The sequence below is a fragment of the Trachemys scripta genome, chromosome 3, assembly GCF_013100865.1.
Source record: "Trachemys scripta elegans isolate TJP31775 chromosome 3, CAS_Tse_1.0, whole genome shotgun sequence".
NCBI lineage: Eukaryota > Metazoa > Chordata > Testudines > Emydidae > Trachemys > Trachemys scripta.
In genome coordinates this window covers 103,347,919-103,373,261 of record NC_048300.1, presented here as the reverse complement: position 1 = coordinate 103,373,261, position 25,343 = coordinate 103,347,919, and the positions used below count along the sequence as shown (strand labels likewise).

At 40.8% G+C, this 25,343-nt stretch overlaps 1 protein-coding gene across 5 annotated transcripts; it reads right to left on the bottom strand.

The window, feature by feature from the left end:
- Positions 1-5,574: 5,574 nt before the first annotated feature.
- MTFR2 (mitochondrial fission regulator 2) lies at positions 5,575-21,455 on the bottom strand. Of its 5 annotated transcripts, none has more exons than XM_034765590.1 (9): positions 20,971-21,455; positions 19,782-19,856; positions 18,898-18,999; positions 18,344-18,448; positions 17,980-18,104; positions 15,559-15,779; positions 13,927-14,233; positions 9,377-9,557; positions 5,575-6,477 (listed from the first exon to the last, which is right to left on the bottom strand). In XM_034765590.1, the coding sequence occupies exons 2-9, from the start codon at positions 19,842-19,844 to the stop codon at positions 6,379-6,381; spliced, it is 1,203 nt and encodes a 400-aa protein (XP_034621481.1). In that variant the 5' UTR covers positions 19,845-19,856; positions 20,971-21,455; the 3' UTR covers positions 5,575-6,378. The 5 variants fall into 5 exon arrangements, with proteins under 5 accessions (XP_034621481.1, XP_034621478.1, XP_034621480.1 ...); XM_034765587.1 differs by having other exon boundaries at positions 19,782-19,931; positions 20,971-21,454; XM_034765589.1 differs by lacking the exon at positions 20,971-21,455 and adding an exon at positions 19,967-20,915.
- Positions 21,456-25,343: the final 3,888 nt, after the last annotated feature.

The window sequence follows — 25,343 nt, the reverse complement described above, 5'->3', positions numbered from 1 at the left end:
GTCAAACAGAACAATATACACACACCTCAGTATTCCTTGGTGTAATTCCCCAAAGCCAGTTTTACTCATTTTTAGTTTTCAGATGATGACATATCAAAATTAAACAGTTAAAAAAGCACACCAAGCTTTTAAAGCAGCAGATAGTCTTCAAATTTGATGCAATTTAGGTCAAAGCTTCTCTTCAAAGACTTCACAGCACAGCTGGTAAGAGGTTCAACCTGAAGTTGATTGCTTTTGCATATTGGATCATTTTTATAATTGATTTTAAGGTCAGATAATTAATGTATGGTGGTGAAGTGGTATAAAAGGTTTTACCAGGAAAAACTGGGAGAGTTTAATTACTCAAGTGGCAAAAACAATGAGTGAATTACGTAAGTTATTCTAAATGAGTGCCAATAAAACCATTATACCACAATGAAGAGAAGGTTTTAGTTACGTACTAATATAATTTAAGATCTCTCCTATAAAGCCAGAATCTTTTAGTATCATGAGCAACTGCACATGCCTGAAAAGGAGAGTAGTTATATATCTAAATAAGATTTGTCCACTTGGAATCTAGAACAGTCTCTATAAATTCTACGGACTGAGTAGGAATGACTTGTAATTTACTCTGTCCCAGAAGTAGAGCAGGTTGAGGACTGAATAAGGCGCTCAATAATTAGTGTTAGGATTTCCCTCTCAGAAGTCACTCATCCAAGTATAAACAGGTATTCCTTGTCTTCTCACGTGGGCTGCCACTACTGCCAAGTATTTTGTTAACAGTCAGGGCTGTTTTGTTAACAGGTCGAAAGGTAGTAAAAGTATCCTGTATTGGCAACTCTCAGGTTAAGCGTTTCAGCAAAGTAATCCTGAGCTTCCAGAGAGAGGATGAGGAAAACTAGTGTCACCAGTCTCAATTTGAATTGGCATATAAATTTGTTAGTTGCCTAAGGTCCAGGATTGGACATCCTTCTCCTGGGAGCCATTTCTTCTAGGGATAAGGCAGAAGCGGGAGTATGTATCTTTCCCTCTGAACTCCTCAGGTGGTATATGTATGGCTCATAGTTGAAGAAAGGAATTAACATTTCTCCCCACCACCACCTTGCTGTTTCCCACATCCCTGAAGAGAGACAGGGATTTTATGGAGTAGCCTTTGATATCAGTTTTCAGTACCCATTGGTCTGAAACTCTGAAATAATGCAAACCCATGCCTGAAAATGATGGAAAAGGCAGCAAATAAAACTGGGGTAAAGAACAGTTACTCACTGTGACATTCCAAAGGGTACAATCTGAACTATTGAAAAGGGATGCCCCCTTAATTCTCTAGCCTGGGGAGCCCCCTTAATTCTCTAGCCTGGGGAGCCTCTGACACGGCTTTACTGGTGAACAACCACCTCACCAGGTTGTGCTCACAGACAGCTTTCAGCATATAACTCGCTCCCAGCTACACAGTATTGAGTGCTACTAGCTAGCCACTCAAATTACTCACAGGGTGACACCCACATATCCCAGTCCCAGCCTTGTTCCCTAGAAATGTGCATCTTTCACTGGTCAGTAGTCTCCTGGGCAGTGTGAGCTCATAGTAAGTCCGTCATTCCAACATTAGGTATTAATTATGCATCAGCCTTGTTTATCAAGTAGAGGTTCCCCACACACTTTAATCCAAACACACACACTGGTAAAAATAAAACAATAAGATAAGTTTATTAACTACAGAAAGATAGATTTTAAGTGATTACAAGTGATAAGGAGTAAAAGTCAGAATAGGCTACCAAAAAAAATAAAGATAAAAACACAAGCTAATTCCTCTAATAACTTTACCAAGCTAATAGGCTTAAAAGCAAAAGGTTTGTCCCAGCATAAGCTGCCATACAGTTCACAGACTGTGTCCAACTTGGAACCACTCCTCCCTTTGTTCAGTTCTTTGATAGTCATTGTCTTGAGCAAAGAGGTGGAAGGAGGGGAGGGGTCCTGTGGAGGTCACTGTCTCATTTTTATACCCTCCTCTCTTTGAGGATTACACCCCCCACCCCACCCTGCTGGGGTGTAGACATTCTCGTGTATGTGAGATTCAAACCATATCTGAGATAAAATGTAAATTTCTTGTTTACACCTCCCCGTTACTGAAGAATGGCTGCTTAAGTAAGTAATAGCCCACTTGACGGTTGATACCTATCCAGGGTTGCCAGTGTGTCCGTCTCTAAAAACAGGTTTGTGGGTGTTACTTAGAATTACAACACATTTCAGTAATAATCATACAGTAGAAACTCATAACTTCACAGATAATGTTGAAACACCCATTTCACCAGGATAACATTCAGCATATTCTGAGTTTTCAAATGATACCTCACAAGTTACAAACTAAAGGCATATAAAAGTGGTGAACATGTGGTACAGCGTGTCACACTTACCTTACAGTAACTTTGAGATGTCTGCACATGTGTATCCTACCCATGGTGTGTGGTGCACCAGTGCAGTAATATGGAAAATTTTCACTAGTACTGTCCAGTAGGAGTCATGCATTTGCTCATGTCCTCATGGTCCTCTTCTCCAGATGTCTTAAAAGCACAGCAACCCCAACTGTCACTTAGTTCTTTCACCACCCAGAATTCATAAGACTCCAAGCTGCGGGGAAGGAGAACAAGTCACGGGATCCATAGATGCAGACATCTCAAAGTAACGAAGAAGTGGGCTGTAGTCCACGAAAGCTTCTGCTCTAATAAATTTGTTAGTCTCTAAGGTGCCACAAGTACTCCTGTTCTTTTTGCGGATACAGACTAACACGGCTGCTACTCTGAAACCTGTCATATGAAATTTGGCATGCAGCATGTATTTGTTTAGAAGCCTGAGATCTAGGATTGGACACCAACCTCATTTTCTTCTTCAATATGAGGAAACAAAGGGAATAAGAAGCCCTTTCCTATAAATTCTTGAGATTCTATTGCTCCTATATTGATTAGGTCATTATCTCTTGACACATAGCACTCTCGTGAAAATGGTCCCTGAAGAGGGATCAGCAAGAGGTAAGGGTGGAAGGGACAGTTAAACTGGAAAGCATAATCATCCTTGATTATTTGAAGCACGCATTGATCTGTGCCGATTGCCATCCAAGCCTCCTGGAAAAATAATAGATAGGAACCAGAGAGAAGGACGAAAGGGTATAGATCCTTATAGATTAGTCCAAGATCCTCGATCAGAGCTGATGGCCACGTCTGTCCTGATTGCAAGGTTATCAAAAAGGATTATTGAGCTGATCTCTTCTTTTGGTAACTCAATCTAGTCCTGGCTTGATCAGAAGACCTCTGTTGATGAAAATATGAAGGTGTAGTATTCCTATATTTCAAGGAAGAAGAATGAGGGCAAGATTGCTTCCTTTTAAAAGCTGGGATATAACACCCTGGTAATCTGCAAGTACATCTTGAGTCTTTCAATGAATGAAGAGACTCATCCATTTTAGCGCTAAATAAATTCTGCCCATCAAATGATGAAACCTCAATGGTTGTCTGTAGTTCTTAGGCAACCCTGATGCAGGTCTCATCGTAACAGCGATAGCCATTGCATGGACACCTGTATCAGCTGCATTCAGTGCAGCCTGAAGTGAGGTTTTAGCAATTAACAGAGCTTCACAGATTATAATTTAAAGATTAATTTAGATCAAACATAACTTGTTCCTAAAGCTAGACAATCTGCCCCACTGAAGGTAATCTTATTTAGATAGCATGCTTCATAATTAGGCTGACGAATAAATACATTTTTCTCCCAAAGATGTCTAGTCTCTTTGAGAGTTGACTTTTCTATTAGTCTTGATTTTTCATTTGCAGCAACAACAAGTGAATAGAATCAGATGAGTATAAAAATACTCAATCTTTGGACGGTATCTGTCATTTACAACCTGCACATTTTGAAATAGCTAAAACCAAGGCAGGAGTAAGCCCAAAGATCCTTTGCCAAATCTAAAGTACACTTATTTATAGATAAAGCGATTATCTTGAGATGCCGATTATAAAAATATGAAAGCTTATATGCCTTCTCCTGTACCATTTCCAACGGGACTTCCAGCATTTGTGCCATGGGCTTCAACAGTTCTTCAAAGACTTTAAAATTGTTCATTCTCACAGGTATAGTAGATGACACAGCCTCAGCAGGTGAGGGTTAAGAACAATGTGGGGATCTAGATTAATCTTCTTGATGAAGTGGTGCCTCCTTATCACTAGAGATCTGATGTTCGTTGTTGCCATAACCCAAACAGGAGAATGATGAGACATCTGAGAACTAAGAGTTGGTGATCTACAAGGATTCCCCATAAACTGTGGGTGAACTTGTCCGAAAACTATGGGTATTGAGACCATGACTAAGCTTCAGAACAAATGGGTAAGACGTACACACCTAATTTGTTTACTAAATAGAATGAGGTTCTTGTGTACTGATTTTTTCTGATTTGCTCTCCTCTTAGGTAGTGGGATGGAATTTGAAGAAGAGTCAGAGTCAGAAGACTGAAACCCCTCCATTGATGAGGTAATAATTGAAGACTTTAAAAGTAGAGTATGGCTTCTATACTCTGGCCCACTGTCATGTTGATGAAGAGAATTTTCATTATAGGTATAAGATACTTTTTGAGGAAGAGATTTTGATAGTACAGAACTAGAAGTCTCTAATAATGGAAACTCAGGCTCCTAAGTTTCAGGGAGGATACAAACGAGCCTTTTGGAGCTGTGAAATACTAATCAAAGGACATCTGTGCTGACGGATCTGTAGCCTCTGCTACTTAATAGCCACTGCCAGGAGAGATGTTTCAATCACAAGGTTTCAACAAATATAGGACTGGGGCAGACTGATTGGTGTACTGGTGTAGAGGTAGATGGTGCTGGTAATTTCTTTCCCATGGACATAGTATGCTCATCTATCTGTTCTCTATGTCAATGTGGCACTGAAGGCTCTGGCATCAAGTTTTTCTGCATGGCTTCATTGATTCTTTTGCAGCTCTTCTGCCTTCAGTCACTGGATTTAGTGAGCGGTGCTACAGAGTCCATGTCTCTCACTTCCCAGACAACAAGGGTCCCTGTCTGCTCTGAAAGCATTTGAGAGTTCTTCTTGAGCTCAGAGTCACACCCTTGGGCACTGCAGCACTGGCAGGTTGAGTTTGCAGTGAAGAACTCCAAGCTTTGTTTTCGTTCAGGATCTGAAATGTAAGATTTACAGGCCTCCTGCCTCTTCTAACCATGAACCAGAGGTCTGCTCACCCTACACAGGCTAGTGAGGCAGTTTCTGTGCTTCACCCAGCTTCAGGTGGAACTAAGTCCACTTGGGCACTGAAGACTGGCACTGGCATATCTGCAAACAAAAAACTTGAAGAACTTCTCCCACTTTCAATAAGGTATGCTTGGTATTTATAATTTATGACTAATAGGTTCCCAATATTCTGGTAGGGGAGAGAGATTATATTTTAGATCTACTTTTCCTCTTTTCATTGTCTATTAGAGGGCATGCTTGATTTAATAAAAAAGTTGACCAAATCTTTTTAAAACTGTGACAACACAAGAAATAAAAAAACCAACCCAAAACAATGAATTTGCAAATGATGTACAGGACAACACCTTCAGTGACATAAAAGGGAAATTTATTTTATAAACTATGTACAAAACAACAAAATGTTGACCTAAAATACGGAAGCAAAAAGGGAAAAACACCATAGTCAATGAATGTTTATTTACATAATGAATTTATACTAAGCTTGTGCAAGCAGAAGTCTCTCCAGAGCCTTTTTTGCTACAGAACACAACAACTTTTTCCTCATTGCAGGCAGTTAACACACAGTTCATATCTGACTTAATTAAAACAAGGCAAGTACCATCACTCATAGTAAGCAGGACTTCTCTGCTGATCCAGAATAAGTTAAGAGATTGTTTGCACATGGAATGCTGAGTTGCTTTAGGAAGCTATGATGAAGCTCAGGGAGACCTGCTACCCTCTCGATGACGGACAATATTAATATTGATTACATAGTAACATACCTACTTCACTTAAAACTTAATTTCCTGAGCTATTAATATTTTGTTTCCACACTCCCATGTATACTTCAGCCTCCACACTGAGAAACATCCAGTCTTTTTTATATGATCTGTTTCCCATTCAGAGTATCTAAAAAGTTATCTTCAAACATTCTGGTCTGCAGCTATAAAGTAATAAATGCCAATAAAGTATTTTTTTATAAGCAGACAACACACTGACAAGCTTGGCTGTTGGGACACTCAAATCAAAAGAGGTAGTTTTATAAACCATAGCTCCTGGGGCATGGGAGTGTACACATCCCAGTGTACACATTTTATGAAATTGTTCCTGAAATGGTCCTGCCACTCATAAACATGCCAGTTGTTGGGTTTTTCCAAACAGCGCCACCAGTTAAATATGTACCCTTGCTTTTGCTGTTGATACCTGTGTTACTTCCTCAGCTTTTATGAGGTTGTTCTTTGAATTTGGCTTCAAAATGTGACGTCCAACCTAATAAAAAAAAAAATTAATTCTATAAAATGTCTAAGAATACACAACAGGGAAAGAATAAAATTTAACACAAAGATACTGCAGGCTGGAAGGGCTGTTGGAGTTTCCCCCAGCCTGGGAAAAATGAAACCCATAAATGTTTTGTGAAGTTAAAACTACGTACATGAACAAACCCTTTCATATGTGTAAGTATTTACTCAAAACACAAGAGAACATTCACATTGTTAAAAACAAAAAGCTTGAAGTCCCCAGTCTAAATAAAAAGGCCTACCATTGCTTTTGTATCTGACCTTAGATATAGATAAACTCATTTCCTTTTTTAGCAGCAAAAAAATTTTGAATAGAGCAGTGCAGATGTGTGCCCCCTCACACACAAGCAGTTGATGGACAAGCTGGTTGGACAACAGGTCTTAAAAGTTGACAAATTGAGTTTAGTCGTCTTCCATTAACTTACTTTCACAGTTTTCCAACAATTTGACACAACCTTTTCTGGGATCAACCAGTTCTGTGACTTTTGTATTTGGGATCAATCGTTTTGATTACTTAATGCAGGGGTTCTCAAACTGGGGGTCAGGACCCTTGAGGAGGTCATGAGGTTATTACATGGGGGGTCATGAGCTGTCAGCCTCCACCCTAAACCCCGCTTTGCCTCCAACATTTATAATGGTGTTAAATAGATTTTAAAAAGTGTTTTGAATTTATAAAGGGGGTCACACTCATTGGCTTGCTATGTGAAAGGGGTCACCAGTTACTAAAATTTGAGAACCACTGACTTAATGGAAGGGATCTGTAGTATCTCAGAAATATAATGCAGATTTTGTCTGTGTAGTTCCAGTTTTTATTTTATTTAATCATCCTAAATTTTTATTGAGACTGCAACCATTGCATCTCTAATCTTGTTCAATTGTGTTTATAAATTTAACACTTAGTTGTACAGTTGTGTAAAATGCAGACTATTTTGATATTAAATTTTCCTCATATTCCATGCAAATTTCAAAAACACACTTATGTTAGAAGACATAAATATAGACAGTCTTCCTGAGAATTCTTAGCTTCACTGGAAAAGTGGAACATCAACCCTTTCTTCAGTCAACCAACGATGAATATGATGATGGCTGCAACAGAATTTGTGATGTTCCACAATGTACTTTGGAACTGTGTTAGATATTTTTCAAAATGAGATTTAAAATAAGGTTGCTGAACACCAATACATCAAAGGTGAGATTCTATAATGCACCTCTAACAGGCACTACACAGAATTTGCAGGCCAAGAGAAAGAGGGCAGTAAGTGGTGGAGGCACTATACTGGCTTTAAAACACTTTTGTGCCCTCCTAATCCTGAGCTACTCCAGTGGCTAGACAGGCCCTGACATAACACAAAGCCCCGTACGGGCTTGGCAAAGTTACGTTAGCCTCTGCAGGCTGCTTTATGGGCAGAAATACTGCTCAGAATCTATGCAGAACTACCCCCAACGCAGCCCTCCTACCTACAGCACAGCTCCTATTGCCAATACTTACCAAGGGTCCTACGATACGGCTTATGGCCATCTTCCACAGTTCCTGCAGCAGGGGAATGATGATTTTTTACACCACTGTAGCCCCTTTACCCAGCATGGAGGTGCGTGCGTGTCTCTCTCTCTCTCCTTCCTCCCCCTCCTCCCCCCACCAGGATTCTCTAATCTATCACTGTATTTTTATTTTTTGAACAAATGACATAGGTTTGTCAGACATCTCTCTGCATTCTTGGTTTTTAAAGATGAAAAATCAGTAATGCTAATGAGGAACACTTTTTCAATACATGCATGCTTGTAGTTATTATCAGGTCAATTCTCATGTTTCATCAATCATCTTGTTTTAATAGAAGTGTTGATTCTGTTAGCCCTTGTATTCTCTCTCTCTCTCTCTCTCTCTCTCTCTCTCACTTGGAGCATCTAGTAGCATACATAGAAACTTAAATCAGTCCAGAAGAGTACATTCAAGGCAAAGAACTTCAATTGGTTATATCAGGTGTTCCTTTTGTGCTAGATAGAAGATAATTCTGATAGCATAAGGCAGCTGGAACTTTCTTATCAAGTTCTAGACTTTGCCATAAACAACTTAAAGGTAATCACTAGCTGATCTTTGCCTTTTTGGGGGTGTTAAAGATTAATAGAAATTACTCTTGAATGAAGCAGATGCTGGAAAGCTGTGAAGTAATCAAATTATCATTGCTGCTATGTTCAATTATAATACCATTGTTAACGTCTCACTTGCATGATCACACTGATGTAATCTACTCTTCCTCTTCAAGAGCAACAGTGCCACTGAATAAAACCTTCCAAAGATCTCACAGAAAAAGTTTATCTGCATTTTTTTAATCAAAACATGAGTCTTCTCTATCTTGCCACTTGACATTGAGTATATTTAAACTTTAGAAGGAATTCTGTTTTCATTACTTCAGTCAAGTTAGTCACTTGATTTCTACCATTTCCTTTGATGATAGGTATGTTGAGTCACACATTTACATGTTTGGTAACCAACCAGCTTTCACAGTATTGATTTCAGCTTTCACTTTTAAACTAAGAATAAAAAACAGGCACTTGGTGAAATTGACACTGAGGACTGAAAAAACAAGAACTAGTCAAGCTTTCCTCTAGTCACATTATCAGATGTTCTGCCCATTTTCTACAAATTTTAAGATTTTAACAAACTAAGCCCCTATCTGTTCACAGTTCCACTCTTCTCTTCAGTGTTACATGACAGTTAATTCCACTGACTAGCCATGCCACTCACTCACTGGTTTTCCATGATTCCAGAGTCTCGAGACCACCAACATTCCCTGATAGTGTAAGCGATGGAAAGCACAATGAGGGATTTTTGTTTGTTTTTTGGGGGAGCGAGAAAGTAAATAAGAGCTTACCAGAGGGGCTTCTGGACTGGAAAACGGGGAGGTATTACAAGATCTGTTTTCTTTGTCCAATGAATCATTGCCATTTTGATGTGCAAATTTCTGCTTTAGAGCCTGAGCTATTAAAGCTGCTGGATCCCACTGTGAACTCCGCCTTTTTCTTGTCTTAGGAAGAGGTGTACCGCCAGGTGACCTACAAAGAACAAAGACAAACTGTGTCCAGTCCATGAAAACTTAATGCTGATCCTGGAGAGTAATTACATTATCCCAGTGTGCTCTACACCTTAGACCAGCTTCACATACCATTCAGGTTATAGAAACATAACTTAGCAAGTAATATAGCTTACTGTATTCTGAAATGGCTTACCATGGCCAAACATGAATAAAAGTAAATGCAACAATACTGAGAAAAATCCCCTGCCTACAGTCACAGCAAATACTTAAGTTGTTCATAATACCTCCGATATTATTTCCTTATTCAGGTATTAGAATAGCGTGGCAGGCCTATAAAAATACAATTTTAAAAAGGAGGTCTCCATTGTACTGCCAGATACTGCTGTATCAATTATGGTCTGTCACAATGATCCCTTCTGGCCTTAGAATCTATGAATCAGGGAAAAAGTTAATTTAATCTCATAAAGTACTCCACCGTCCCTATTTGTTTTCAGTTAAAACACTGGATCTTCATGAGTTTTTATAAAGATCAACAAAAAGCTGTAAAGTTTCTCAAAAGACTTTACAATAATAAAGTAATATGGTCGGATGCAAGACGTCAATTAAAAATTAAACTTGCAAATATACATGTTCATCCAGTCAGCCACACAAGGGCCCATTTGCAAACAAGGACACTTCAACAAAATATCCACAACCAGCAACTGGATGCTAAATTGGCATAGATGCATCAGTGGTTGGTTTTGTTCTCAAGTGTGTATCTAAACTTCCAAACGTGAAGTTAGAAACACTATTAAAATATCTATTTGAAAGCCAGTCGTGTATAATTTATGAATCCAAAGCACTGAGTAAATCAGCCCTGATTTTTCAGAGAACCTCAGCTCTGCCCACAAGTTCGTGCTCAAAGATTGTGGATACAGTTTGTAGGTTTGCAAATGGAATTGAAAGTTTAATTTGTAGCATTTGGAACTAGAAAGGGACTTTAGACATTGCAATGACTAACTTCTAGGCAACCTGCCACCCAGTGGAATTTACAGCCTCAAGTTAGGCACCTAGGCTCTCCACGCATTGTATAGCAGAGTTAGATAGTAAGAAAGGGATTCTCAGAAGCCAGCAAGCTGAGCAGGGAGATGCCTAAGCTAGCCAGGAGTGAAATGCCAAGGAAAGTAATGGGGCTTTGGGCCCAGATGCACAAAGGAAATTAGGAGTCTAACCCTCGTTGATCTGGGCCTCACGTGCCAGAGTGACTGGCCAAAGGAAGTCACCAATCTCCGCTTGGGATTCTCAGTCGTGAACCCTCTCTTGGAGTTAGGCTCTTGAATGAGGTCGACTCTTTCCTGTGAAATATCAAAGAGATTTCCCCCTACCCACACACACAGCCAAAAAGGTCAGTAGTTAGGGAACTCACCTCGTATACTGGAAACCCAAGTTCAAATCCCCACTCTGCCGGATTTGGACCAGGGACTTGAACCCAGGTCTGTGACATCCCAGGTGAGTGCCTGAACCACTGGGTATTCTGAATCAGTCAGCCAGCCACAAAAATTCCTGATCTGCTTGCTGCCCCAGCTGCATTTTGTGTGGACCAGATCAGGCCCTTCAAGTGAGATAGATGGTGGGGGAAGGGGAACACCTAATGCGAGAATCCCGCTGGGGTTAGGTGTGCAAGAGTGCTCCCAGAAGCTCAGTTGATGCAGGGCAGTGTCAGGGCTTAGGCAGTTCGAGCACACCTACCAACAGAAACTTAGGTCCTTAAGGGATTTAGGTGCATACAGGGTTAGGCAGCAACTGAGCAGTAGTTTTGAGAATGTTAGTGGTGGTGAAATGTTGGGCATAGGCTTCTAACTGCCTCTTTAGGGGCCTAAGCACTTTTGTGAAACTGGCCCCAGTACTTATGTGGTGAAATCACATGCTGAAGGCACGTAAAGCCTTATTAAAATCTGCTATACTAGAAAATGTACCCACAATTATTTGTGCCAGTTATTTCCATATATGAAATTTTTTAAAAAGGGCCTTTTAATAAACACTTGGTACAATATGCTCGGTGAAATCCTGGCCCAGTTGACAACACTCATTGACTTGGGCCAGGATTTCACCCTCTGTTCTTATATATACACACTACATTTTTTTCCTCAATAGTGATCTCTAAACAGACATTATCCTACTTCCTTAGAGTATACTTTTATTCCAGTTCAGTAAATGTGTTTATTTAGTTTCCTGTGTATCGCATCTAAAAGAGCAGTTTGGCTCTGAACACAGGATATCAGTCACACAAATATTTAATAATCATATGTTTTGTAATCACATAAGTTTCGCATTTTGACCAAAACCATGTAAAAATTAAAAATTATTTGACCAAACTAAAGGACTTGGGTCTAGGTTCAGTAAAATCTTCAGTTAAAATAGACACGTGCATTATACATGTTTGAAGACTTCAAAGTTAGAATTAATGTATTTTGGATGTACTGTTAGTTTCCCAATATTTCCCCAAGGAGTTGTCCTTTTACAATGAACTCAAAAGTTTGTTTGTTCAGATCTGTTTTCCTGCACGTTTAGCTGATTTTGTAAGTGAACTCCAAATAGCCCCAATCACAAAAAAAAAAAAAAAAAAAAACAGGAGACAAAAGACTGACCGACCTATGCAGGAGATTAGTTTTAAATTAGACAATGCTTTGCTTTTGTATGTAATATATTTTCACTTGATACTCTAGGCAGTGAAGATGCAGCACTCTAAGGGAAAAATTGCCTGCTCAAAATCTCTCAGGGTACATCTACAGGACAAAAAAACCCCAAAACAGTGGCAGTGAGTGTCAGAGCCCAGGCTCGTGGGGCTTGTGCTACAGAGCTATAAATAGCAGAATAGACATTCCCACTGAGGCTGGAGCCCAGGCCGAGACACGGCAAGGAAGGAGGGTCTCAGAGCCTGAGCAGGAATATGTACACTGCTTTTTTTAGCTCCATAGTGCAAGCCTGAATCAATTGACACTGGGTCTGAGACTCACTGCCTGGCCGGGCCGGGCCGGGCGGGCTGGCTGGGGGAGAGTTTTGCTGTGTAGATGTACCCTTAGGAAAGTGTTAAATGACAAACTACATGCCTAACAAGCCTTGTGGATAGGGGAGAAGCAGTAGATGTGGTATACCTTGACTTTAATAAGGCTTTTGATACCGTCTTGCATGGCCTTCTCAAACTAGGGAAATACAACCTAGATGGAGCTACTACAAGGTGAGTGCATAACTGGTTGGAAAACTGTTCCCAGTGAGTAGTTATCACTGGTTCACAGTCAAGTTGGAAGGGTATATGAAGTGGGGTCCCACAGGGATCATTTTGGGTCCGGTTCTGTTCAATATCTTCATCAATGATTTAGATAAAGGCACAGAGTACACTTAAAGTTTGCAGACGATACCAAGCTGGGAGTTGATGCAAGTGCTTTGGAGGATAGAATTAAAATTCAAAATGATCTGGACAAACTAAAGAAATGGTCTGAAGTAAACAGGATGAAATTCAATAAGGACAAATGCAAAGTACTCCACTAAGGAAGGAACAATCAGTTGCATATATACAAAATGGGAAATGACTGCCTAAGGAGGAGTACTACAGAAAGGGATCTGGGGTCAGAATGAATCACGAACTAAATACGAGTCAACAATGCAACACTGTTGCCAAAAAAAAAAAAAAAAAAAAAAAAAAAACACACCACCAACATTCTGGGATATATTAGCAGGAGTGCTGTAAGCAAGACAAAAAAGTAATTCTGCCGCTCTACTCCGTGCTGATTAGGCCTCCACTGGAGTAGTGTGTGCTGTTCTGGGCACCACATTTCAGGAAAGATGTGGACAAATAGGAGAAACCAGAGAAGAGCAACAAAAATGGAAAACATGACTTATGAGGGAAGATTAGAAAAAAAATGGGTTTGGTTAGTCTGGAGAAGAGAAGACAGAAAGGGAATAGGATAACAGTTTTCAAGTACATAAATGTTGTTAGAAGGAGGAGGGAGAAAAATTGTTTTCCTTAATCTCTGAGGATAGGATAAGAAGCAATAGGCTTAAATTGCAGCAAGGGCAGGTTACATTGTACATTAGGAAAAACTTCCTGTCAGGGTAGTTAAGCACTGGAATAAATTGTCTAGGGAGGTTGTGGAATCTCTGTTATTGGAGATTTTTAAGAGTAGGTTAGACAAACACCTGTCAGGGATAGTCAGATAATACTTAGCCCTGCCTTGAGTGCAGGGAACTCAAAGACCTCTCGAGGACCCTTTCAGTCCTATGATTCCATCATCTCAGACAGTTGTCAGGAGCACCTGTCCATTAAACAGGTTTTCACCCCAGCGTTATCTGCTGCTCCCTAAATACTGTAGTGTTCGCATATTTTTGGTTTACATTTAAAATCAACTTACTTCTCAATAGTTCGCAGTTGGATTTTGTTTATATCCTTCAAAACATCCATCATACTAAGAACACCCTGGGTCTTCTGGTGTTCAGTTTTGTCAACAGTTGTTGAGCTGGTCTTACTTGCAGCACGACGTTGTTTAATAAGTTCAATTGCTGAATTACTGGCTTCAAAGCCAGATGGTGCTATGGAGGGAAGTGGGGGAGGTGGAGGAATTACAAAGTGATCTGGTGCGGTGGACAATGGAGTAGAAGTCATTGCTGGCACTGGGAAAGAACCACTTGGAATGCCAAATGAATTCAAGACATCTGAACCTATCAAAGAAAATAAGTTATTTTTTTAATTAAAAGAACGCGTTACTAATATTTGAAAGTTTGAGAAGATCAAGCCAAGTCCAAGGTGTCTGAGCTATATTGCAAGATCCTAATCTGGGAAGGACTATTTTTTCTTAAAACGTCAAACACCTAGCACAACATGGTGCTACCAGAAATAATTACATAAAAAGGAAAGAAAAAACAAAACAAAACTGTTAAGCTAAAGTTATTTAGGTTTCAAATCAAGCACTCAAAACTTAGGAAAATGCCAGATTTAAGATGTCTATGCAACCTTAATTCTGTCCATTTGTAATAAATAAATAATAAATAAATGGAGATATCCTATCTCCTAGAACTAGAAGGGACCTTGGAAGGTCATCAAGTCCAGCCCCCTGCCTTCACTAGCAGGACCAAGTAGTGATTTTGCCCCAGATCCCTAAGTGGCCCCCTGAAGGATTGAACTCACAACCCTGGGTTTAGCAGGCCAATGTGCAAACCATTGAGCTAAACCTCCCCCCTTGCCTGTGCACTGAACAAGGCATGGGTCCTGTTGGGGAAAAGCCATATGTGGCCATGTAATTAAAAAGAATATCATAATGCATACAAACAAGCCCCAACCCGTCTCTCCTTCCACCTGCACAATTCTCATTGATACAGTAGCTCCCAGGCATACCCAGTACAGAACGTGTTGCTGTTGAGACATGGCTCCAGCTCTTTAGAATGTTTCAGTTATTTTGGCAGCACACCTAAAATTTTACTAAGTACAAGGGAAATGGTAATTAACAGTTTATAACTCAGCTAAACCTATACAGAATTCCACAAGACCAAGAAAAACCCTCTGGCCCAAGGGCCTTTCCCCTGTCACATTATAAAGACTTGCTACAAACAATTTAGATGTTAGAACAAAAAAGGTCAGAAGAATCTTCTATAATGCAGAGTGCTAGGCAGGCTAAATATAGGGTTGCTCCTTGCTCATCCTTATAATACAAAGGGTGAAGCTATCAAAATGGTGGCCCAGGCACTCTCCCAGGTGACAGTGCAGAATGATACACATACTCTTGTGGGCTTCACCAGTAAAAAAAAAGATGATTTAAATCAACTCCAACTTGAAGGTGATGAACTGTCCACAAAGTGAGGAGAGTGAAAAAAATTAATTTATGAATATAAGAAATAGAGACAGACAAAAACAATCCTGCATTCAAAATACTTTTCACTTAATTCACAGAAATTTAGATAAAAAGTAAATCACGGGATAAGTACTATGGGCATAAAACAAAGGAAAGCTCAAAGTTTTAAGACCGTAGTATAAACAAAAACAAGTGTACCTGATTGATTACTATTTCTTGATCCTTGCACTGCAACAATTGCAGCAATCTGGGCACGAAGAAGGGTTAACTCATTTTCAAGTGCAGAAATTTTTTTAATTGCTTCTTCATTCACAAGATTTTCTTTCTCTGCTCTATTTTTTAGAGCAGTTGGCAAGGAAACTATAGCTGGAGATACATCATGGTCAACTGTAATTATTTCCTTTCCCCTTGATTCAGCCCTAAAATATAAAAATATAAACTTTTAAAAGTTTCAACTGAGTAGTAACAATTTCATGCCCCCCACAGGGAAAAGAATTAGGTTAGAAATGCATTTTGTAAGTTACTGGCACAAGAAATTGAAGTTATGAAACACCATTGACAATGATATTAGGCTTTAATGTTTCAGAGCTTCATCTCTTTCACAAGCCATTTTGCATTACATTGTTTTATAAGCATTAAATTTTGCATTTTTAAGTATTCAATTTTTTAAAAAAGGTTATCAAGTTTATCACCAATAAGAAGAAAAACTCCTTGAAAATGCACTTGTTAGAATACTTGGGCAATTTACTCAGGAGCAGAGATTGACCATTACACAATGGTTATGCTGAATGATTGGGTTGTAAAAAGAGGGAACAAAGAGCACTTTCTGCCTAGATACAATCAGGAAGGGGGCAGCTATAAATTTAGATGCACAAACAAGGAAGTGAAATGGATGTAGAAGGTGATGAGACACACCCAGCTAGGACTCCCAAGAGTGTTAGTAGCCCCAGAAGCAGCATATGGGTTCAGGGACAAGATAGCTGCACTGCGGGGAATATTAGACACACATTGTAGCCCTTATGGCAGTTACTAAAAAACATTAAGTGTGTATAAACTGATAATCTGTCACCTGCTTGAGTAGATAGCCTGAAATAAAAACCTTAAATGGTGAGACCTGCTTTATTCTTCATCTCAATCAGGGCCCAGTGGGTTTTCCAGCCAAGGAATCTGGCATTTTTCCCAAGAGGTCATGGAATTCATCATTTCACTTTAGGCAGGCATGTAACATTTTGCCTTCTGTCTCCCTGCCCTACCAGGATCTACCTGCAGTTTTCTCTTGCTCTCCAGATTACCCAACAAGAAGTTAATTTGGATTACAATGCATGCTCCCTTCAAGTATTCCATGGACCTAGAGCAGTTAGAATGGGGAAACTATACGAGTAGGCTGATTAATGAGGCAGCCTGGAGAATAACACAGTCAAGACCCAAGAAACTGGGGAGATAAACCACTAAAGCTGGCTACAAACTCCTCTTTTCTTTGGCAACTAGGTCCCATTTACTGTATAGCATATATAGCTCTGTGTGTAGCTGTCCGAGAAAGTCTCATGATCACCTACTGAGCCATTTCTAATAACTAAATTGCCAGATCATAAAAATTATTCTCTTTTTCTATGATTTGTGCAATTCTCTCAGTTTTTGTAGTACAGAGGCAACGTGACATCATTAACAGCTTAAGTATTGTGGTAAGAAGAGACATTAGAACTCCAATATTCCTTCTAACCCCCCAAAAAAGCAAAACATACCAGCCAATTCAGATCTCCCTACTTCTTCTTGTAGTTTCACAGCAACAAACAACAAGATCAGAAGACGACAAACCCATGCAATATAAAAACTAGATTTGCAATATCCAATAAAAATACCAAATGTTAATTGAGCTGTGGGTTAGTCGTCTGAGCACACTAAGAAGCATAAACAACTAAATTCTACCTCTGAAATATCCACTTCCTCTGTGACCTTGGGTAAAAGTCATTTAAAAGGGACACAGTCAATTTTGTGTCTATTAATTATTTTAAAGTTAAACTTCATGTGCTATGCCTGTCCAAGTTTCGCAACAATATTTGTTGCTTTACAATTATTAAAATAGGAAAATGTAATTTATTTTCCTTTTGGACTGCATGAAAGCAGAAAAAATTAAATGAAAGAAGAAATGGTGAAACAGCCTATACACAAGGCAAACAAACTTAAAATACTTAAAACTTTTCTTTCAGTTATCGTAATCTCAAAGGTTTGCTAGTAACAGCAATGGGTAAAAAATTAACAAAATTGATTTTGAGTTAACAGGGACCCTTTATTATTTCTGTCCCAGTGTTCTCATCTGGGAAAAGGGGATAGTGTTCATTACCCAAAAATAAGAGGTTAGAGGTGATAATCTCATGGAGTGTTAGGATTAGATTCCATCAACGTTCACCCCACAATCCTCCAAATCTATGTGTATGCTATATAATGCTAGCTAAAGGGTAGGCAAGAATTCCTGGGGGGGCGGGGGGGAAATCAAGAGAAAGAGCTAACTTTTAAAGTGTCAATTTTGCTAGGGCCCAGAAAGGTTTAGACAATTGCCAGTATCACAGGCTACAGGATCTGAGTCATTCCTACCAAAATAAGCACAGAGCCTTTACTTGCCTAAATCTAGCAAAAGATTCTCCCTCATCATTTACCACCCTCAGAATATCACCAAGAGATGGAACTACAGGATTTGGAGTTGTACTTCGTTCGTCATAATCCAAAGAATTCAGGTCTTGGACCATCTAAAAAAAAAAAAAAAAGAAGTAGTCAGGCCTCTGCAAAGTAAAGAATTTGGGTTTAACAATAAAACTTCCTCAAATAAGAGGGACTCAGTATTAGATAAGTGAAAGTCATTGAACAGAAAAGATGTAGTATACCATAGTCATGAAAGATAAAAAGATTAGGAAAGCCATTGTTAAATTTAATGTGAGACTTCTTGCTTAAATAATTAAAATATTAAGAGTAGCAATAACCCACTCACCTGAAAGTGAGGTCTTGGACAAGGTTCTAAAGAAAGAACTGTCCCAAGTCTACGAACAATGCTTCGCGTAGCTCCATATTCCTTACTTTGCCAAACTGATATAATCTAAAAGTTAAACAAAAGAAATATGGGTTTTTAACTCAATGGTACAAACATTTATATTTTTCAAAATCATTAAGAGATCGTACCATACGTGATCTGACCATTACATACTTAGATTGGTCTACAAAAATGTTTGCTATCCTAAGGGAGCAAGGGTTCAGAAATGGCCTCAGGAGCATCTCTCTTCCTGGACCAGTTTTCAAGTTTCTGGGATGTACGTGATGATGTGCCAGGACATTCTACATGAAAACCAATAGGGGGTGAAACTAACTACACCTCCTAGACAGGAGGGTATCTAGAAGGTCTGTTGGAGAACAAAGGATGACCCAGAACGAATGAGTCAATATAGTCTGTATCTGGATACACAAACCACTGCTAGCAAAAATGGGTGGGGAAATCATAAAAAAAGTTTAAGATACTTTCACCTGACATTTCCTTATGATAGCATATACCTGCTGAAAGTGCCTTCTTGAGAAGGGGGTTGAAAAAAGACATGTTTCAATCATACGGCCAATGCTGCTATTGTCTATATGAGCTTCCCACCTTGGTATGAACTGCCAAAAGAAAAAGCTACTGTCAAACCAGAGAAGTTTAAACAAAAAACAAAACAAAAGTTAGTCAGTGTAACCTTGTCTACACTAGCACTTTTCCTACAGTTGGTCTAGCACTAGTGCAGTTCCACCAGTAGCAACAGTGGTGTAGAACAGGTGGTGGCATTTTTACTACCACATTATTTAAGTTTGCACATAGATCTGAGAAATGCTGAGCAAACATAAATTCTTTGAGATTAAAACTTGTGGCGCTACAATTAGTGCTGGACATTTTCAGTGTAATACACACCAAAAAGAGTTGCATAACAGTCTGACACATTAGGTTTTCTCAGCATTATGGTCCTGATCCAAAAATGGTGAGTCCCTGTAATTTCTATTGAACTGTATGTGCACAGCACCTCCCATGATCAGGGTCTATAAAATATGGAATTAATTGCTATTCGGAAGTCTTTACACACCAGTTAATATATGAAGGCAAAATGTAACAGACAAGTAAAATCATCAGATGGGCCTTATGGCTTGTCTACAGAAGGAAGTTTACCAGAATAATTATACCACTATAATTAAATGTACACATAGGGTTACTGGTACATGTATAAATTATGCAATAACCCCAAGAACATATCACCCCTTACTGCAGCACACATTCCTCATTCACCACCGGCACACACCAACAGAAATCTCTTAACACAACACACGCACTCACCTATCCTCACTCATGCTTACCAGACAACCATGAACTTGAGCAGCAAACCAATGGATCATCACTAGTAATATCAGTTTACCTGATCAGCTGGTACACCAAAGTATTCTAGCAGTTGCCTTATGAGATTCAGCAGTAGAGCCATTTACAGAGCAGTCTGAGAATTCAAAAGTTGGTTATAAACATTAGTTTCATATACATCCCGGAAGAGTTCCAGATACCCTTTCTACAGCTGCAAATAGAAGAGAACAGGAGTACTTGTGGCACCTTAGAAATAGAAGAGAGCATCACTTCAAGACAAACTCCTGCTCAGACTTCTCCACACACTAAGGGTTTACTTCTATCGCCATTGACCACAGTGAGAACAGTTTCAAGCCCTAAGGTAGCTGAGAAGCCAGAACATCAAATGCTAGACCCCTAAATATACTGAACTCACTTGAGACCCACTGATCTTAGTCCTGGATCTTGTTTTAAAATCAGCAATATTTGAAAAATAAAGAACAGTCCATTGTTTTAGATGCAATTGGAGGGCCTCTCTCTTCCAATAATTTATCAACGATTTCCTTTTTAAAGAAATGGGAAATATTGGTAATGGAAAAGCTACTCGGAAGTTCTGTGAAATGTGGTTACTTTTACTGAATTCATAAAAGCCCCCCGTTTGTTTGCTGGCGAAGAACAGGACGCTCTCACTGAGCCGCCCGAGGACTAGACTTTATTCTGTACGGAGGCGTTGTGAACGAGGTGCCCCAATAAATCCCAACTGGCAACACGACAGCTCCACCAGACAAGGGCCTCCGCCCCTGGGCTTTCAGGTCGCGCTAGGAGCCCCACTGACTCCGACGGGCCGGTCCCCAGGCCAGGCGGGGGGAACGGCCCGGGGTCAGAACGGGCTGCAAGGCGCTTGCGGCCCAGCTCGGTGGGATCGCCGGGTCCGCCCAGCCGAGCCCCGAGAGAGATCCGGGGAGTGACAGGGCGGCCACTAGGACGGGGCCGCTGCCCCCTACACGAACGAACCCGGCCCCGCTCCAGAGCGGGAGCAGCGAGGCCGCTGGGGCGCTCAAGGCCGACACGTCACGCAGCCCCGCCCATCGGCTCTGGCCCAGGGACCCCGCAAAGAACAGACCCTAAATCACCCCCAACCCAGCATGACGCGTCCCGCCTTCCCCCAGCGCCGCCGCCGCCACGTCCCCTTCAACGGTTACAGCGCTCGCCCGCGGAGGGGACTGACGCTAGGCGCGTGACGCGACGTGTGCGGCCCCCTCCCCTCTTACTCAGGCTCGCGCTCCTCCAGGCCTCACGAGGTCCTTCCCGGAGCCCCCGCCCCTCCCTCACTCCGGCGCTAGGCCACTGCAAAATCAAATCAAAACTAGCGCCTCGCACGGCCCATTGGGTAAAGCGGATGGGGGCGTGACGCACAAATCGACCCACCAAGGGCTAGGGGCGTGGCAGAAAGCGAGGATTCGAATGCTGAACCAATAGGAAAACGCGCGGGGGGTGTTCCGCTCGCAGAGGCTGGGGCGAGCGCCTGCGTCGGCCGAACCTGGTACGTTCTTCCTCTGAGAGGGAAGCGGGTCCCGCTGCCGTTGCCACGTGCCGCCGCGCTCAGCGAGCCTGCCCTGGCAGCCGCTGTTCGCCGCGGGACGGTGTCTGGGAGCGGCTGCCCGCTGTGCCGCGCTGCCCTCGGGGCTATGGAGCGGGGCCATGGCGCTGCTAGGGGAGGTGGAGTTGTCAAGCCCGAAGTCAGGAACCTGGCACGTGCGTGTGTGAGCCACTTTCGGCCCACCTCCCTGTATTAAAAGGGGAGCGGGAACTTAATCCAGTCCCTCTAGAATGTCTTTGCCTGCCAGTTACAAGTCACATTACTGGAGCTGACATTTAAATGCATAACTTAGGTAGTTTGCTTTGTGCATTTCCTGGCACTTCGCGTATAGAAGTTTCGCGTTTCTTTTGTATAGTCAGATGCCCCGGTTCTTGACATGTCACTTTTTTTAAAAAAAAAGAGTCAGCTATTCACTAAAACATATAATCCACAGATAATTAAAACCGGCCTTGGCTGTTACTAGATACTAGTTTCTGATGAAGACAGTATGCTTTTGCTAGGAAGAATGTTTGAAATTGTGTGCCTCATTGATGGTACTGCTGCATGTAACTTGTGTACTACTTTGTGAAAATATTCTTCATTCCTAGTGCAGTCCTTTCAATGCTCATTCAGTTCCTTACCGTACTGCCTTTCTGCTTCCAACCATGTGCCCTGATGGGAGCAATGCATAGCAACTGCTGCCATCAATGTCACTTGGAGAGTATAACCTAGAAACACTTTTCTATTTATGGCTTTGAGAAGATGTGGAAGGTCCTATAGGAAGAATTCCTTGTTTGAGAACTTCTCAGCTTTCTTAGGCCTTGGCTACACTTACCCGGTAGTTCGACGGCTGGAAATCGAACTTCTGGGTTCGACTTATCGCGTCTAGTCTGGACGTGATAAGTCGAACCCGGAAGTGCTCGCCGTCGACTGCGGTACTCCAGCTCGCCGAGAGGAGTACCGCGGAGTCGACGGGGGAGCCTGCCTGCCGCGTGTGGACCAAGGTAAGTTCGAACTAATTCGAACTAAGGTACTTCGAACTTCAGCTACGTTATTCACGTAGCTGAAGTTGCGTACCTTAGTTCGAATTAGGGGGGTAGTGTAGACCAAGCCTTAGTGATTTACAAGGCCATGTAACACTTTGTTTTCTTAGACAGGATTAATCCCCTTTAATTTGTGATGCATAACGAAGATCTTGGATGAGAGAGGAAATATTCTTGTCACTAGTACATAAACTGCCTTTTTAAAATCTTCTGGTATTTAGCTCAGCAGGGAGGCTTCAATTTTGTAACGTTTGTTTTGATCTGGTGTTCTAACAAGGATGTAATAAGGAACTTATACTTCTGAAAGACAGCAACTGTAGGTAGCTGCACATTGTGCTTATATGCTTCATTCTCATCATCTTTTTTTCCTCATTTTATAATCTTTCACCTCTATTTGTATATGGAAGAAATCAACCACTATTTCCTGGAGCTGATTTTGAAGCCATGTTCTCATGCACTACCTCTTGCAGTATTCATTAGGTCAATGGTTCTGCCTGCCTGTCATTTAAACTTGGGTCTGGATAAGGCAGGTCTCTTTCTTCTGCACATCATCAGCTGCTTACTTGTTATATGCTAGCATGAATGACTGGAGAAAGGCGACACCCATAAGGTCCAGAAATTTCTCTATCAGTGACAGCATGCAACCTTCCCACTCAGTCATTCTTGCATCACTTAACCTCTTGCATGGACCGTTAATTTAGTAAATTACTATTAAACAAATGTCACCCTGCTGCATAAGTGTTATTGGTTAGTTAGTCAAAGCACCAGAACTTTATTTCTCCAAGCTGACTCCTGTAACAAGCTGAATTTCACATTTTATGCTATAAAGAAATTCTACATAGTCTACATTGCCACTCTTAAGTAAAAACCTTTGTTTGCAAATTGTTAGTATTCAAAATATTTTCCATCACTTTTGCAGGCACTTCATTTTCTTTCAGAATGTTCTTCCAATTATGTAATTACATAGTTATGAACATAAGAGTTACAACTGACCAGTCAACCACACACACCTTGTTGGAATTGGAAGTACACAATCAGGCAACAGCAGAGACCCTCTCCTCTTCTCCTCCCCCCCCCCCCCCGCCCAAAAGGCAACAGTACTGTTAAATGTAAACTAGTAAAAAAAAAAAAAAAAAAAAGTATAACTTTACTTCTGCATAGTAAAGTTTCAACGCTGTATTAAGTCAATTTTCAGTTGTAAACTTTTGAAAGAACCATAATGTTTTGTTCAGAGTTGCAAACATTTCAGTTATGAACAGCTTCCATTCCCAAGGTGTTCTTAATACGGGATTCTACTGTATGACAAACAACTGTGGCATGACTGAAAGGTTGGAGAACTTGAAGAAAAGGTAATAAGTCTGAGTTTGCAACTTCTGAGCTATGACCAGGATTAACACACGCAAAAAATAAAATCCATGGCATTCTTTCAAGTTCTAGCATTTTAAACTCACTCATGTATTTTAAAGAACAAAGCATAAGTTTTAATACTTGAAATACACTAGGCTCCAGTTTCAATTTGTGAATGAGAACTTTAAGTAGTTAAAAGGAAATGAACATCAAGGTTCTTATGGTAAGGAATAAGTTAGAGTTAGGATGGGGAAGGGGTAAAGTTGTATTGGTGAGGATATGGCTAGGAAAAGGGACTGGATGTTAAATGTGGATGGACTTATCAAGCGTTAGAATTTAAACACTTCTGGAAAGTGGGCAAGGCATCTCAGCATCTTTGTATAGAAGATTAGCTATTTCATTATTTTTAATCTTCAAAGTATTGAATTCATGAGCTGAGTCATCTGATCTGTAATAAATGAGGAAGCTGGTGATCATTATTGCAGACTGGTGTTTAGTGGTCACCAGCATATCATATATTGTCTCTATATGCCTAAAACTAAAAAATATGCAAGGAAATGATTGGAGGGACAGAAAATAATTCTTTTAAAGTAAACAAAGTAGCATCAAGATAATTTACACCCCATAAAAGGGCAGAAAATCAGTTTACTTAGCTTCAAGATCAAAGTGTCTTTGAATGAAATCAAGTGGAAGAGAGCAGAGTATGGAGTGTGAATTCTTCCTGGGTTCAGACAGGAGCGCAGAGCCTTAGAAGCAACCTATGCCAAAAAGCTGTCATCCTTTGCTATTCTGGTCAATGGTACAGCCAGGGGAGATTTTCTTCTCTCTTATTCAGTGGGCCAGGGAGATACAATTAAACAGAAAATCCTAGGCTGAAGACTACTGCAGCCTCCAGTTCAACTGTTGACAGCATTTCAAAAGCTGCTTTGGGATATGGCAAATCAAAGCTAGCAAGCCACCAGTAGTGGTTAAAGGGGGTAGTAGCAGCAGGGCAGTTTATGGCTCAGGCCTGCCCAAGCTAGTTGGGGTGGGGTTTGGGGCAGGGGCAACTCCCAAAGCAGCTGGATTCTATACGGCAGAAAGAATAGGAGAAGTTTCCCGTAAGCAAAAGAGCTGCATAGTACTGGCCATTTTGCTCCCCCCCCCCCCCAAGAAGATTGGGGAGCTGAATGCAAAATAAACACTGACAGGATCTCTGAGTTGGTGCCTGGAGAGAAAATTTGCAAGATCCTGCCTTTAAGTCTGCAATGGGCAAAATTACCCCAGATGTCTCCTGAATAGAATAGCCTCACTGTGATATTATAGGAGAGGAAGCAAATGTGGCCTTATTAAACTGGTGTTGTCAGTGTTGTCCACCACTAACTCAGCCAGACTGGTCTACTTTAATTCAAAATTCAATGTACAGGCAAGTCTTATCTTACGCGGGGGTTCCGTTCTGCGGTTAGCGCATAAAGCGAAAACCGCGTATAGTGAAACATTCATTGAATTCAATGGCAGGCAGAATTGCCCGCACTACAGGTGCAGTTTTTATGTTGTTGTTTTTCTCCCCCCCCCCCCCCCCCCGTTTTTGCCGACCGCGCAAAGCTGAATTCGCGCATGTTAAATGCGCCTAAGATGCGACTTGCCTGTAGCAACAAAAAGGCTCTAGTAGAAAAGAAACTAGATAATTCTTACT